Below are 14,808 nucleotides of genomic sequence, written 5' to 3'. Positions count from 1 at the left end.
AGATTTTAAGTTGTTCAAGTGCTTAAATGTCTCGGCAAGCCAAGGGTTGGGAGCCCTTATCTGCTGGGGATACCTGACCCCGACTGTACCTGCCGTTCAGAGAGGGTGGCAGGTTTCCATGGGTAGTTTGCGCAGGTGTTACTTTCTGGGAGGTCACTCTGTGGCATAGTGTTTCTTTTCTTAGACACCTTCAGAGGCAAAGATCATTTGCATGGAGTTCGGAAGGTAGGTGATTTAAAGGGCACAGTGCTGAGCAGTAGCCAGCCTGGGAGAGGTGAAGTGCTTGAGAGCGGCGGTGGCATTTTCCAGAGGAGGGGCATGTGGTTCAACTACACACAGCTTACTCGGTGAGAGCTCTGTGACTCTTCCAGTCTATAGAAGCGACATCCTGGTACTCTCTGTTTCTCACAATTTGATTTCTTGGTCTTTTTATTTTTTTAATGACTGCAGTTGTTTGGCATTTTTGACTTGAAGTATAGAGATTAGTTCATTCTGTGACTTAGATTTACAGAACCATTGCATAGAACGATCTTAAGCACTGTGTTTTTAATACTTTAATTCTAAAGTTTTGTGATCATCAATTCCTTATTTTGTAGAACATGGTAAAATACCATCTGAGAAAACCTAGCATACGTTTTTTTTGTTTTTTAATCCTAGTAGTTTGTGCCCATTGGAATAGGTTGCTGAAAGGCAAGGTTTTCACTTACTGTGTTTGAATCCCCTCACTTCCTGGACTGATGATACGGCGATAAAGAATGTGTGCTCCTTACTGTTGCCACGTTTAGGCTGCCTGCCGTTGTGTTCGCCTGCATTGGCTGCCCCGTCGGTCGGGTCCTGGGGCTGGGTTCTTCCCTGACTTCACACCTCCAAGGGCTTGGAGGACATAGGTTAGTTATGTCTGTTGCTTGAAGTCTCACAGAAACCTTAAATTTATTCAGAATAAGATTAAATAGCTAATTAAAATGTCAAGTGTCTTTGCATTTCAAATTATGTAAAGTCAGTTTGTTAGCACTTTAACAACAACGGGATACACATTTATCATTAAATCAAAATTGTTTGGTCAGTAGACTATTTCAGGATACAGTGTCTGGTGGTGGTGTGGGAAAGAGGAAGAATAGTTTTGGGTGGTGAAATTGGGGCCACTGGTCAAATTCATGGTCCAAATCAAAGCCATTTAAAAAAAAGTTAAATTCTTATATTTGGTATTATTATTACTTTTGCTTTTAAAGTAAAGATTGTGTGTATTTAAAGTGTACAACGTGATGATTTAAATCAAACCCATTTTGTGTGATGTCTTTTCTGTGTACCCCCGTGACTTTTTTTTCCCTTTCTTCTCTGAGCTCAGTCTGTTCCATTGGCTGGACTGTCAGGGAGTCTCTTGTGTTTTCATCGGCTCTGTCCTTGCGTTTTGTCCCTGTTTTGTCCCCTTCTTGACTAGGTGGTGAGACGCTTGAGGGCGGGGCCTTTACCTGGTTTGCTGTGTTTAAGTTGCTTTTCTTTGTGCAGGTGGCTCCCACCTCACGTGCCAGCCCTTTCTCCTCTTTATTCCCTCCCCCTAATTCTAGCTGAGGCCTACTAGGCTCTGATACTGAATGTACCATATATTGCACTTTGGTACAGAAATTTATTCTTGAAGTCAGACTTAGCAACGACCTGGTTGGTGAGATTTAGTATTATTGTATTTCATTTACTATTAATCTTGTTTGTATGGTAGCTGTTCTTGCATTTTATGTGCATGGTATCTTCAGATATGAAATCAAGAGTACAGAAGGAATTATATACTTACATTTTTTTTTTTGATTCCTTAAAAAGGAATCTTTATAGTTTGATATATTCTTAAATGTGCCACCATCTTAAAGAACAGCTTACACTGTAATTTCTAAAGGTCTGTACAGTTAGTATAGATAATTTCTGTAGCTTACACTGTTTAAATTCGAAATAATCTTTGTGAACAATGTGTTTAAGCAGAAAATGTAGGGCAGTCTCCAGAAGGGTGCCAACTAGCTGTAAAACTAGGTATTGGCTAACTGGCTGTATAATTAGGTATCGGCATCGGCTAACTGGTTGTATAACTAGGTATCAGCTGAGTATCTGAACTTGTTTTTTTTGTGTGTCAGAATATTGATCAGTTTATTTAGTGTCTTACAGAGCATATGTAGGATTCCATTTTTTAGGAACTATAGAAATGTCTCTCAGATAATTCTAGTAGGATGGTTAAATCTTAAAAATAACCTAGTTTTAATCTGTGCTGTCTTGGTAAAAAAAACAAAACAAAACATAATTAACATAGTTTATTAGCTGTTACTGGGTAAAGTTTGGCAAAGTATTATAAAAAGTTATTAGAAATGTTCATTTAAATACTATTTTGAAATTTATGTTTGACTTTCTGGCAAACAAAGAATTTGACTTTGAAAAACTCGCCTTTCGTAGCACGTCACAGAGTGAAAAGAAGTCCTGTGTGAGGCGTGACAGAGAGTCCCAGAGTGTCAGGCGCTTTTGTTTGCTTGCTTGTTTCCTTGAAGTCTAGTTGATTTATATTGAAAGGTTGAGTTTTCTCATCCTTGCCTTTACCTTGGAGCCTCTGCCGCCACTGGCGAGTAGTCACTTGTGTTTTTGGCTTAGGAATAGTGACTACTGTTCAGCATTCTGTTTCTTGGACACTCAATTGTATGCCACACCGGATGCTAGTTACTGGGAATGCAGGACAGTAAGGGTGTAGACAGTAAATGGGTAACACAGTGCCAGGGTAATCTCAGGTGGTGGGAAGTTCAACAGAAGAAATAAATAGGCAGGCTGTGAAGAGGGGTCTTGGGTAGGCGGGGTGCTTTTATGTAGGTTGTGCTGAAAGCGTGTATCTAACAAGTGAGAGTTAAAAAACGCAAAGATGACAGTCACTGGAAGTGCTGGCAGAGAGCCTTTAGGTAGAGGCTTAGCAGGTGCAGACCTCAGAAGAGCAGTGGGCGGCCAGCGGGGCTGGAGAAGAGGGAAGGGGTCGAAGCCCTGACCGGAAGCTGCAGAGGCAGGGAGGGCCACGTGGCCTTGTGAGCCATGGTCGAGTTTTGGTTTTATTGCAAGTGCAGTCTGATGCAGTCTGATTCCTAAGTCGATTACTGTGGCTGCCACATGGAGAATGGTTTGAAGTGGGTAAGAGTACAGACTAGAAGCAGGTCTACCAGTTAGGAGGCTGTTTCACTAGGCCAGGTAAGAGATTTCTTGGACATTAGTGGGGAGATTGTTGAAATGCTGTTGTTGTCTGCGTCGGCTTATATTTTAGAGGGGGCACCCAGGAGACCTCTTGATGGATTGGATGTCAGGGTGGAGGAAATAGATCAGTTAAGATTGTCTCCTTTTTGATCTGAGCAGCTTGGTGGATTAAATGAGATCGGGTCTGCCCTGGGGAGGAACAGGTGCAGTGGGAAATGTCTAGTGGGGATCTGCGGGCAGATGTCGAGTGTGTGGCTTGGAGGTGAGAGGAGAGGTTTGTCCTGGGTAGAGGTTGGGTGGCGGTGCCATACTGGAGTTCCTTAGAGCCAGGGTGTTGCCTGAGACCACTCTGCTAGGAAAGTGAGTATAGGTAAGAGAAGCAGGTGCAGAACCAAGTCCTGGGATGTGCAGCAACATCGTGGTTGGCAAAGGTGAAGGAGGAAGCCAGACACTCAGGCCAGGAGTTAGAGGAAGAGAAGACACGGAAAGCCAAGGGAAGGGAATCCGAGAAGGCAGCTGTGGTCACGCTTACCGAGTGAGACTGCAAGGTCAGTAAAATGAGAGACGAGGAGGAACCATTGGGTGTGGTGAGCTGGTAACAGGGCTGTGTAGAGTGGACTGTGCCTAGAGCCAGACTGCCTCACCCCCCGCTCGGCAGTGAGGGACCTAGAAACGGGCTGCGATGACAGCACCCGCCGTGAGGGCCCCTGCGGGGGCTCAGACGGTGAAGATCCTGCCCGCGGTGCAGGAGACCTGGGTTTGGTCCTTGGGTTGGGAAGCTTTCCCCAGAGAAGAGATTGGCTACCCACTCTAGTATTCTTGCTTGGAGAATTCCATGGACAGAGGAGCCTGGCAGGCTACACTCCATGGGGTTGCAAAGAGTCAGACATGACTGAACGACTAACGCTCACTCGCTCACTCACCGTGAGGATTAAATGAACTCAGTATGTGAATGCACTCAGAATGTTGTCTGGCTTAGAGTACACCATAGCTCTTAGCCATTACCATCACGGTGGTCTTTGGGGACCCCTGATATATCAAAGGAGATGATGGAGATTCCTTCCGTCTGGATTCATCCTGCTGTAGTAGAGCTCCCCTGCCCTCCTCCCCTCTCCACAGACACACAGCACCCTGGGTGGGAAGGGTCCAAGTTTGAGATTGACGGTGTAGGAAGCACGTGGTTCCCCCAAGGCATTCTGGCTGGGAATCCATTCTGGAAGTGTCCATGTCTGTCTGGTCCTGAAGTCATATATAATCCTGTCTTTTAAATTTGCTGTTTCTTACTTGTTGTGGTAGAAAAGGTAACCGTAGCATAATGAGAAAAGCACAGGGTTTGTCGTCAAACAGACATGGGTTGGTTTCTCAGCTCTCCTGCTAATTAACTGTGTCTGGAGTGACCTCTCTCCTGGCCCCTGTGGAGCTGAGATGATAACGCGGGCCCTGCTTTCCAGTTGTGACAAGTCTGGTGTACAGCACAGAGCAGGCCTCCAAGGAAGGTAGCTCTTATTGGCCATCTTTGGTCTCTTCAGAATGTAGAAGAAAATTGAAATTAAAAGTTTTGAATATGTATGCATTTATCTTCTACTTCCATTGTTATAACTGTTATGTTGCTTTACATCCATCAGAAATATTTCCAAGGAGTTTTAGTGCTGTGAAGGTTTTCGGACTTCAGCTGCCCTTGCTATTCTGGGGAGCGGCTTTGCCTTTAATGGCCCTCCTGGTCTGGACTCAGGAGGATTTGCCTGTCACTGTTGCCTTTGTCTTATTAAGCTCCGTCTTCTGGGAGCTCATTTGAGGGGAGGCACGTGTAGTGATCCTCCTGGCTTCAGCAGGAATTTTGAGAGCATCATTTGCTTCCCAGAAGAGTTGTCAGTAAGGGGCCCTACTGGAAACCAGCAGACATATGAGAAGAGATCAGCTTTTAAAAGCATATAGGAATTTGATTTTATGAGTCAGGATGTGACTTGTTTTGTTCTGTTTAAGACTCTGTTATCTTGCTTCTACTTAGTAGCACCTGTTTTTTGATTCGTATTACTTTTCTGTTAGAATCCCGGAGTGCGAGTGATGGGGATCTTCACTGAGCCTGGCCCAGTGCCCAGAGTGTGGGGGGCACTTACCAGACGTTAGTGCTGCCTCGGTCACCACCTTTCTGCTCTTCTTTGGTCTAGTGTGGAGTTGTCTGAAAGAATATGGTACAGAAGTTCCTTAGACTTTAGAAAGAGTATCTTCTGAATAGCTGTCTCCAAATGCTTAACCTTCTCTTTGTTCTTTTTTTCAGTTTTATTGGACAGTTGACATTGATTTTAAAATATATGTGGTTTCTTACATTAAAAATGAAAATAATTTAAAGTATTGTTTCAAAAGGGTGTTCTAAAGAAAATAGAATTAAGGCGGTAAAAGAGCACCCAAGAATATACGAGATGGACGATACAAGCCACAGACATGGGATAGCCTCCCCCTGTGTCATGGTCATTTTTATGGATAGAAACAGTGGATTGGTTAAAGCTCTGGATAAAGATAGTATTTTAAGCCCAGTGGAAATCTTTTACTCTTGGAAAAACACAGTGTATATATTTTAAAAATTCTTTAATAACATAATTTATCAATAAACTTTATTTCCTATAGGTATAATGTGGATACAGATTTTTATTGGTTTTAAAAGTTTGTATTAGCATTGACAGTCCTGTGAGGGAAAAACACAATATATCTTGATTTTTCTCAAAGTATCTAAAGTCCACATAAAAAGCTTATAGTAATTTTATTCTCATTTAGAGAACGTGTTACTAATAAATATGTTTATGTGTCAGATATCACATCAGATCTTGTTGAAGGGCTTCAAGGAAATTTTCAAATAGAATGTGGTCATCTTATTTAAAATGCATTTAAATGTATGAACAGACCCAGAAGCAAGTAACCTAGCAAGATATCTATCTGCTTAGGGTTCAGCAGCCTTGCAGGAGTTAAAAGTAAAATTTATCAGACATCAATAGTTTATTGAAGAAATACTCCTTTTTGCTTCATAATTTGCAGAAGGCTGCAACTGTCAGTCATGATGTACTGCCTCTTGAAATTAGTCAATAGAGCAAACAGCAAGAATTGCTGTGGGCAGAAAATAAGCACTGTAATCATGACATAACTGGGGTCAGTGATTTATGGATTTCAATATAGTAGTAGCTGCATATGATTGAAAATTTACTAGGTCACTAGTGCACCAAAAATTTTATTCACAGCCTCCAGGCATCTTTTGAAATGTGCAACAAAATAAAAACCTCTGAACCTGTTTTGACACCGCAGACTCAGTGGATGACATGCCAGCCCAGTGAGTCTCATTTAAATGTAAATGTGTCATAAACTTTTGTACTGTGCTCTTTTAAAAACGTCAACTACCTGAAGGGATAATGCATGTGAAACTGATTTACATGTGAAGTAGTTAAAAAGAGAAGACCTTTTTATAATCATGCTTAAATTCTTTTATTTTAAAGTTGGAAGCGGAAGCTGTTCCTGAAGTATCTGAAAAATATGAAATTAGTTCTGTTCCCACCTTTCTGTTTTTCAAGGTAAGGCTAAAGATGGTGGAAGAGATTGCGGAGTACCGCGGGGCTGCCTTCGCCGGTTCCTTTCCCCTTTCCCCTGATGCTGAGCACCAGGTGTTTGCCTGCTCCTCGCCCTGACCTGTCTTGTAGTCTCACTGCTTGCTTGCCCTTGGGGTCCTGGGAAGGTGACACGGACTGTGGAGGTCCACCCACCAGAAGGCATGGCTGTAAACCCAAACTGTTCCCTGAGTTGGGTCAGAGGTTGGTTGGTTGGGGCATGTGCTTGGGTATGATGAAACATCTTGCTGCTTCTGGTTTGATTAGTGACTCTCTTAGGAAGTGGGTGCAAATCTGTGTTTCTGGGCACCCCTGGGTGTCACCAGAGTTCCCCAGGTACCTCATCTGTACTTCATAACAGCTTGACCGCAGCGGGGGTGGGGAGAGCCTGTCTGATCTGGTTTCAGGAGTGGTGCTGCCTTCCCAGTGTTTCCAAAAAGGAAAAAAGAAACCAACTATTCATTTCTAAAATTGACATGCGTGGCAGGCAGTTTGTAATCCAAATTTCAAAAAATTTCTCCAGTGATAGTGTTGACCTCTTTAAATACTGGCTAGAGCTATGGACTTGTGCTTGTTATAATTTTGGAGCCTAAAATAGATGATGAAGAAATGTACACATACTCTGAATGACTTCTTTAACTTTAGAATTCTCAGAAAATCGACCGATTAGATGGTGCCCATGCCCCAGAGTTGACCAAAAAAGTTCAGCGACATGCGTCTAGCGGCTCCTTCTCGCCCAGTGGTAGTGAGCACCCGAAGGAGGACCTCAGCCTGCGCCTGAAGAAGTTAACCCACGCCGCCCCCTGCATGCTGTTCATGAAGGGGACGCCTCAGGAGCCGCGCTGTGGTAAGGGCCTGCTCCAAGCTGCGCCACATGTGGCTTGGGCTCGAGACCACGTGCTCTGTGCAGACTGCGCTGGACACCTTCTACCGATGCTTGCGATCAGACACCCTTAGAAGAGCAGAAAGGTTGTAATTTCCAGTGGACTCAAGTTAGGTGACGAGAACTTGTTTGCAGTGTAGACTTGGGGAATGTTGAAATCAAAAGACATCTTGGAAATCATCTAATTCAAAACCTTTGTTGTCTGCCTAATTCCCAGTGAAGGCGATTTGCCGTCACTGAGTAGCAGAGTTGGGATTGAGTCCTGGCCACTGTATTGCTGTCTCCATTAATAGGCTTTTGGTCTGTTCAGTTAATCTTGCTCTTAACACTTACCTTCTCTTTCTTGGCAGCCTCCTTTTATTCGTATGGTTCAGATTCAGCAGTTCAGAAATGCACAGAATTACGGTAGTGTTCCAGTGTCCACCCTGTATGCTTTTGCCTCCTGTTGTCTCTCAGTGTCTGATGACACTGTTCACCCATTGCTGTCATTTCCAGTTCATTGCTTCTCGGGATTTAAAGATTGCTAATTCTGTGGCTGACAGTCACTCTTCCCGTCTTGCCTCAGATGTGCATGGAGTGTTGTCCTTAAGTAACTTTCAGAGTCATTTGGCCCCTCAGGTGTTGGATTCATATTGTGTTCTTTTTACTGTGCCTCGTGTAACATTATTATGCTGCATAATCGAGCATTTAATGCCTTTCGATGATGCTGTTGAGAATCTAAGAATGTTGCTTTAACTGCGCAGGAGGGATTTGTTAAAGATAGGTGGCAGGGAAATTAAATGTGTTATTGATGTCATTACTGCATGTCCAGTGTGACTTTATAAATACAGCCAAACTTCCACTATAAAGTTAGTTACAAATTCTTCCCTGTATAGTTAGCAAATTACCTATTAAATTATGAAAAAGTCTAGTTTTAAATGTAAAGTTTCACGGTGAATTCTGTCTTAGAGAAAGAAATGGTTCCTTTCTTTCTCAGTTCTGCTTGAAAATTTTCCTTGCCAGCAGTTACGTGTCAGATGCCTGCTGTGTATATACGGAAGAGCTAACTTAGTCCGTGTGAGAGTTAACCAGAGGGAGCCGCAGAGAGGCTCTGGGTGTTGGTGGTTTGTTCTTGATGGATGCTGGTTCGCCTCTCCCCGTCAGGCAGGGGCGCTGTTTCTGGCACTCTCTGTGCTGACCTCATGACAGCAGTCCCGTGGGTCCCAGTCAGGACCGTTATCAGGCTGTACGGCGCGGAGCAGCCTGCATGACAGGTTATGCACAGTAGGCCCACAGTAAAACCAGTAGCATGGTATCTTCTTTGGGAGCAGAACACTGATACTCTCTTAATTAATCTTCTGAATGAAGAGCTTCCCCGGCAGGTAAAACTGGCAGTGGTGAAACTGCAGTCGGGGAAGGTGGTCTGAAGCGGCAGCGGGGAGGGGTGTCCTGGGATGCCTCGCAGACCGGATGCCGGGGGCAGGCCGCCTGTGACTGTGCTGCCCTGACACCTCCAGCTTCACGTCGGCCACCCTCCTCGTGCCTGCAGTTCTTTCTTCATAGTGTCAGAGGTTGGAGTCAGCCTCGGAGAGCCATCCAGATGCGGAATGAGTATTCAAATAAAATAGAATTACACTTAGAAGTAATCATTTTTCTGCTTACCATTTACTTTATTAGGCTGAATTTATGAGGTATTTCTAGCCGTCTTTATATTAACCGCCTGAGTGGCATTTAGAAGGCTGTACAAATAATGAGTTAGAATGAAAAAGAAGCTTGGAAACATTTCAGAGCAATATATTATTGCTTTATATTATACACTATAATATACACTATATTATATGCATTTAGATAATATTTGGAAGATATAAAAAGATTTTTAGATACATATGATAAACACAGTTTCATTCTTCATTATTTTTATATATATGTTATATAGAATGTTTATAACTACATTTTAGTAGGCTTTTCTGTTTCCCAGTATTTTGGTTTCTGTGACAGCATGTCTTTCTATCACATATAGTAAATAGATTATTTTGGAGTATTGGTATTCTTTACAAAAGCATCTAGTTAAGGCTTAGTCGGGAGTCTTCTGCTGTGACTGTGCCCTGCTGCTTCCTTCACTGGGGCTGCTCTCTAACTGTTTGCCCTTGTCTGTGTGCATGGCTCCATACACTGTCTTTATCTTGAAACTGTTCTCTTACAGGAACATACACAACTTTTACCCTCTTCCTTTCTGAGCTTGTTTAGTGGAAAATTGCTTTTGCTTTTCTGATGGTACATTAGAGATGAGGCCTAGGAAAACTCTTCTTTATCAAAGAATGGCCATCAGCTCCCATGAACTCAGGTGGCTGGTATTTCCATACTTCGCACAGAATTCACTTTGAAAGCACTACTGTCATTAACACGCATTACTCCCTTTGGACTCCCTTTGGGAGTAGAGCTACACTTGATTTTTGATTAGCGGGTCCACACCTTGCATTCAGTAAAACAGAAAACCGTGAATGAATAACACTTAAACTTCCTATCAAGGAAACCTTGAAAGCCGTTTGAGCGTCTGCCCTGGATTCTCCTTGGACTCAGCCCAGCCCCTGCACACTGCACATCTGTCTTCTCAACCCTAACTTTTGGGCTCTACCTGTAGTATGCTTAGTGTCTCAGGAGCCTGGCATGCTGATAGGGTCTCAGTCGTCAGAGGATTAGACTGTCCTTTTTCTGTGCTGCCCAGGAGGACAGGAAAGAAGGCTGTCGTGCTGTAGGATGATTTTTGAGGAGCACTGAGATGCACATCTTTTAAAACAGAATGATACATCCTTGATCTTGCAGGTTAATTAAGTTATCTGGGAGCTCTCAGGTTTGTTTGCTCTGACAGCGCTTTTAGTGAAGCAAAAGGTATTTGAACCACAGTGCAGATATTTTCCTGCAGTGAGTCATCTAATTGGGTTTTACTTTTTAAATCAGACATGGAAACATTACAGATTCCAAAGCATTCTTTAGGGTTTTATTGTTGGTAGATAGTGATGAAATGTGGCAGTTAGGCTCCTTATTCATGTCATCTGTCATGAGTGGAAATGATTGTGGAGAAAAATGGTGGTTCTATAACAGTTAAACATGGTTTTTCTATTTCTAAATAGTTTTACTGCATTCATGCATTTTTCTTAAAAAAATGTGTGTAAATATTTTGTTATTAAAGCCTTCTATTTTATCCTTAAGCATAACATTTCCAGTCTGTCACTTTAACCCTTAAAAATGAAACACTACCAGTCAATCTCTCTAGTCTGCATGTAATTGCCTAAAGCAAAAATAAAGCTTTTTCTCAGTCAGTTACAGTAGAAATGAGTTAATATATTGGCAACAGAATAACCATCAGCAATCAGCCGTTAGCTGTTTACTAATGAACTCCCAGATGAATGAAAAAATTTCAGAATCAGTGTTTTACTTCAGGCTGTACATGAACTTAACACTTCAGTTGTGGGAAAAGCAACTTACATGCTATACAAATAAACACTGGTGCTTCATCCCAGTGAATGGCAGATCTCAGATGTCTGGAGCTCAGTTATAGATCCACATTCTAATAGTAAAAGTGCTTTTGCATGACATCAGGTAAAGCCTATTCATGATTTGATTTTATTTAAAAATAATTGCAGATGCTATTACCTTCTAGGAATTTTGAATCTGAAGAGTAGTTTATTTTCCAGTGGATTACGACTGTATTTGGGAAGAAGAATGATGGAATGTGAATGAGTGGAGTACAGAGTGTTGAAAAACAATCAGGAAGAATTAGCTTATAGGAAGAAAAATACCCTCTTTTCAGACAAGACTAAATAGGTTTATAAAAGACTGATATGCACACTCTTATTCTTCAGTACTAAGGTCATAGTAAGAAAATGGTGTCAAAAAAGCACAGAACAAAAATGTGTCACAAAAGTGTAATAAAATCAGGGAACATGAGATCGTCACTACAGTGTGGTTAAAAAGAAATCACATTACGTGCTTTGGGGAATAGAAATAGTTTTAGAAAAGAAACTGTCAAGTAATGACACGGGACGAGAAAGGATACTGCCAGTCTACTGACAGTTCATACACAACATAGAGGAGATGCCTTTGAAATTCAATGTGCTATGTCATTTTAGACTAAAAGAGAACATATTGCTTTCTTGATTTTTGATGTATTCTATTTAGGGATGATGAAAATTGAGAACTATTGAAATGGATGCACAGGAAGTCGTAAAAGGACAACAGAGACCAGACAGAGTTGGGTTTCCCAGTGTGGTCCAGTTGTAGTGGAGAATAGCAGTTGTAGAGTTTTCTCTTCCACCTACTGCTGCTTCTCACAGATTGACAGAACAGCAGAGCTTGGGGGCGGGGGCACTGGATGGGTGCCCGGGCCAGTCTCCCGATTGATAGCAGAGTGCAGGAGGGCGAGGTGGCCTCCAGGCCTGCACGGGGCCTCCGCTCGGTGAGCGCAGCTGGGCGCCTGGGCTTGAGGTCTGTGTTGTTGGGCCGGCACCGTTTCCTCTGCTATGAAAACATACCTAACATTGAAGAGGAACTCGGATAAATAAACACACCTAAAAAAACTCTGGTTCAAGGCCAGAGAAGGGGTTCTTAGAATTGGTTTCCTCCTTACACACTAGTCAGCCATGCTAATCATCGGTAAAACAGAGGTAGATTGTCTGTGTTCAGTAGGTAGTGTACACTCTGAATTAACATAAAATTGTATGTATGTGAGAGAGAGAAATAAAGTTCTTTATTTTCTTTTTCTGTGTGCAGGTTTCAGCAAGCAGATGGTGGAAATTCTTAACAAACATAACATTCAGTTTAGCAGTTTCGACATCTTCTCAGATGAAGAAGTTCGTCAGGGCCTCAAAACCTACTCCAGCTGGCCCACCTACCCCCAGCTCTATGTTTCTGGAGAGCTCATAGGAGGACTTGATATCATTAAGGTTAGAAGTGAGAAGACCATTGTAAAGAATTTTCATGTTTATTGTTGTTTAGTCGCTAAGTTGTCTCTGACTCTTTTGGGGCCCCATGGACTGCAGCTCACCAGGCTCCTCTGCCTGTGGGATTTCCTAGATAAGAATACTGGAGTGGGCTGCCGATTCTTCCTTCAGGGGATCTTACCAACTCAGGGATCGAACTTGTGTCTCTTGCAATGTCAGGCAGGTTCTTTACCACTGAGCCACCAGTTTGGTATTTTCATATTTAAGCGTACTTTTATAAGTGCTGTATTAAATCAAAAGTATACATTTTTGTAGAATCTACATTTATGAATCTGGAATAAATACAATATTTCTGATTCACTCCTGTAAATTCACTAATGAATTTACTAATAGGTGATACACTGATATTATGGTATGACTGAGGAGATTTGTTACAATAAATGTATAAATAAACATATGTGTTTATTTTAGGAGCTAGAAGCATCTAAAGAACTAGATACAATTTGCCCCAAAGCCCCCAAGTTAGAGGAAAGGTAAGTGTGTTTAAAGTTTCAGTTTGCTATTATTTTAAAAATATTTTTGAGTTTTCAGTTTTTGTATTACTCTTTCCATATGGAAATCAGAGGTTTGCTATTGTATGCCCAGGTCATAATTGTTACATTGTTACAAAGTTAACCGTGCAAACTTGGAAAGGTCTCATTTGGACTAGAGAAAATGTTGCACCAGTTTGATGATTATGTGGAGGATATTCTTGGTTTTGTAGAAACGTCACTGTCACCATGCAGTGACCAAATTGCAGTTCTCCTCTGCATTTTGGAGCTGGGCTCCAGTCTTGGTGGTAGGTTTTAGCGACAGTTCTGCTCACGGCTTGAAGCTGCTCATGGCTTGAAGCTCACGGCCTCGGGCTGGCTGCTGTCTCCATCTTGGTAGAGCTCTGTGAGACGTGTTGAATGTGGAAGGCAGAGGCTGTGCGTGGAGGTCATGTGGAGACTCTGGGATTTCTCATTGCCGTTCTTAGGACCGTAGTAACTTAAAATTGAAGGAGGTTTTGTTTGGAGCTGTGAAATTGCTTTGTCTTATGAAGGGTCTCAAGCTGCTTTTAGAGATTCTGTCTTATAGAAAGTTTGGACTTGGGTCTGTAGGATTTTAATTTTAATAAATATTAATTGTAGTAAGTAGTTATAATAAATATTAATGTAGAGGATTAAAAAGCAGTTTATTTTCAAATACAGCAGCGTATCAACCATTCATAGTTGGGGCTTGAGTTTATAAGGTAAAACTTTCTCTCGTAATTAATTTTCTTCTCATTTAACATTTTGGGATTTTCTGCACATGTTCACTTACCTGTTTTGGGTAGTACAGTGCTCCTCATAGTTGGCGTGTATGTCGAGCTGACCTGGAAGTGCCACGTGCTCTCAGATGGCGTGCACCCTCAGGTGGCGTGCACACTCAGCGTGCACCCTTTGTGCCTTCGTGGCAGGCAGGTGCGGCTCCAGGCCCCTGTGGCACTCTCGTGTCCTGGGCTAGGGTTTGCTCAAAAGCCTGGGTGGCTCGACGAGGGCCGTGGCCTCAGAAATCCGTCTCCAGATGTACTTGTGTTTTCTTAGTTTACTTCCCGTGTGTTGAGCGCACCTTTGCTGTTGTTTGGGTCCCTGCTTTCATTAGGCTGCTCTTTCCTAATTTGCTGTGTTCAGGCACTGGAAGATGGCTGGCTGGAATTATATAGAAGGTAGCAGGCAGTACATTTTGAGTCATAATTTAAAGGGCTCCTGGAAAGCGCGGTGTCGGGCCCGAGTCCCTGGCCTCGGCCACGTCTCTGTGGCACAGAGGGGCCTGTTTCGGTTCCCTGGATCCCAGTAGTTGGATCTCCAGGTGAGGGAGTGGGCGCTTCCTGAAAAGTGGCTGCTTGCACCATGTGAGAGCGTGTGTCACGCAGCTTTGTGCATGATTTGCGTGCTTCATTTGTGAGACCATTTTCCTCTGAGGAGATTCGGAGCCGCGAGTGTTCCAGAGTGTGTGGAAGGAGGAGAGCGCAGTGCTGTGACTCCCGTGGGGCCCCTGGTCCTGATGGAGGTGGGCCCTGAGAGCCACTGTGGACTCCAGGGTGTGTGCAGATGGTCAGCGTTCCGGACAGCAAGCTGGATCAGGAGGTTTGAAAGATGGTATAAAGTTGAGAGGAGAGCATTAGACTTCAGCAACTGATGCTGAGCGT

General features: G+C 42.9%; 1 protein-coding gene across 1 annotated transcript in view; it reads left to right on the top strand.

The window, feature by feature from the left end:
- GLRX3 (glutaredoxin 3) overlaps positions 1-14,808 on the top strand; it is a 31,239-nt gene that overhangs the window by 7,364 nt on the left and 9,067 nt on the right. Inside the window, exons 3-6 of the mRNA XM_070364006.1 lie at positions 6,687-6,761; positions 7,440-7,641; positions 12,427-12,599; positions 13,068-13,129. Coding sequence (XP_070220107.1) covers positions 6,687-6,761; positions 7,440-7,641; positions 12,427-12,599; positions 13,068-13,129 — 512 coding nt within the window. The remainder of the gene's footprint in view (positions 1-6,686; positions 6,762-7,439; positions 7,642-12,426; positions 12,600-13,067; positions 13,130-14,808) is intronic.

Source organism: Bos mutus, chromosome 26, assembly GCF_027580195.1.
Source record: "Bos mutus isolate GX-2022 chromosome 26, NWIPB_WYAK_1.1, whole genome shotgun sequence".
Lineage (NCBI taxonomy): Eukaryota > Metazoa > Chordata > Mammalia > Artiodactyla > Bovidae > Bos > Bos mutus.
The sequence above is the reverse complement of the archived record's forward strand: the minus strand, read 5'-3'. Positions and strand labels throughout refer to the sequence as shown.